The sequence below is a fragment of the Micromesistius poutassou genome (genome assembly GCF_964030765.1).
Source record: "Micromesistius poutassou genome assembly, chromosome: 3".
NCBI lineage: Eukaryota > Metazoa > Chordata > Actinopteri > Gadiformes > Gadidae > Micromesistius > Micromesistius poutassou.
Window position 1 is genome coordinate 4,962,586 of NC_140273.1, and position 1,918 is coordinate 4,964,503.

The window sequence follows — 1,918 nt, forward strand, 5'->3', positions numbered from 1 at the left end:
CTACGTGCGGGTTTTCCGCATCGTGAGGGCCAACACCAAGCGGCAGGGCCACGGCCTTTCCAGTAGCCTGCGGAAAGGCCTGGCCAGGAAGTCCCAGAAGTATATAGCCCTTCTGAAGACGGTCACCATTGTCCTGGGCGTGTTCATTGCCTGCTGGCTGCCACTCTTTCTCCTCCTCCTCCTGGACTTCTTCTGTCCCACCCGCAGCTGCAAACTGCTCTTCAAGGCCGATTACTTCCTGGGTGTGGCGATGGTCAACTCCCTGCTCAACCCCATCATCTATACGCTCACCAGCAAGGACATGAGGAGGGCCATTCTCAGACTGCTGTGCCGGCCATGTCTGATGACCAGGGACGGCCGGGTGAAGAAGATGGGAATCCCCTTCCTGGAGTGCAGTTTCAGTAAGACTGAGGTGGCCACACAGAAGCTAGAGGGGGCAGCAGAGACGACAGTCTCCTCCGGCAACAACGTCACAACCCCGCCCCCCATCAAAGCACTCTACCCCCGAATGTTTAAGTCCTGAGGAGTCTATCTGACACTTTGCAGAATACTTGTGAGTGTGTGCATGTGTGTGTGTGTGTGTGTGTGTGTGTGTGTGTGTGTGTGTGTGTGCAATGGTGCACACGTGTGCACACATGTGTGTGTATGCCTCGAGAATGTCTCTTAATTGGAACATAGACTCCAATAACATAGAAGGTGGGTGCAGTGGAAAGAGAGCACAGCTAGAACGTTTTTAGCTGCATTTTTACCTAAATGTCTCCCCCCCCAAAGATGTCATGGAGCCATCCATTCACAGTGCCAAAACCACACAAAGAGATATGTAGTGTGACTGGAGTACAAGCCGTAAGTGTGAATTTTATAGCCTCCTTTGTGTATCTGTAGGTCTAGCCTATGATGGATTTGCACTGAAAAAATGTTGGACTGAACTATTATTGTGGCACCACTACAGTTGGTGTTAACACTCCAAATTCAGTGAATTTGTTCAAGTGAATGTGTATGCATGACCCATTTTGGTTATGCATGCAAAGGCAATGTGCTGAAGACAAACCATGGACACTTTGATGGCATGATCAACACATGGATTATTGGTCTTTGCTGGATCAAAGGACCAAGATGTCATACTGTCTGTTAGAATAAATTGTATTATACCACTACATTGTGTATCTAAACACAGATAGTAATGTAAAAATAATCACAACCAAAGAGAGTGAGAGATCTTCCATCTTCTCGCAATGTGTGAGATAATGATTGCATGAGATTGTGTGGAGAAATTAATGTATCGTTTTGCATGTTGCAAACTGGGAAATAGGGACAGTATTTCATACCCCATACTACCACTCACTCACAGACAAGACGCAACGCTAATGTTTTGAGTCATTACTCATTACCCCAATCATCAACCAGCAAGGACATGCCAATGATGAATGCATGTTCGATTGGAGCAGAAAACACATGTGTTAAAGAAACAAGGAAACTAAGCACTCTTTTAAAACTCATTTGCATTTAAAACAACTTTTGTAAGGAATTGCATTTGACAACATTTATCTACAATTTGAATATATGTATAAATATCCTACATTTAAAAATAATGTGCCTTTGTACAGTTTAATTATTGAACGGTTTGATGTTTTAAACTGGAGATCCTGTATTTAACATTGTATTTTTGTATCTTGTGAATGTGTGTAGCATATATACATTTGTATCATATTTGAGTTCAACAATGCAATAAACAGTCCACAATAAACTACCCCTCACTCTCATTTTACACTATGTGAGAGGGCATGGCAATCAAAGCTAAGGTGATGTTTTGCACCTGGCTCTGTGTGTGTGTGTGTGTGTGTGTGTGTGTGTGTGTGTGTGTGTGTGTGTGTGTGTGTGTGTGTGTGTGTGTGCGTTTATGTGTGTGAGTGTGCGTGCG

At 44.2% G+C, this 1,918-nt stretch overlaps 1 protein-coding gene across 1 annotated transcript in view; it reads left to right on the top strand.

Annotated features, from left to right (window-relative positions):
• s1pr5b (sphingosine-1-phosphate receptor 5b) overlaps positions 1 to 1,705 on the top strand; it is a 4,268-nt gene extending 2,563 nt beyond the window's left edge. The window contains exon 2 of the mRNA XM_084465102.1: positions 1 to 1,705. This exon is cut by the window's left edge and continues 918 nt beyond it. Within this exon, the coding sequence (XP_084321228.1) occupies positions 1 to 523 (523 nt within the window). The 3' untranslated portion in view covers positions 524 to 1,705.
• Positions 1,706 to 1,918: the final 213 nt, after the last annotated feature.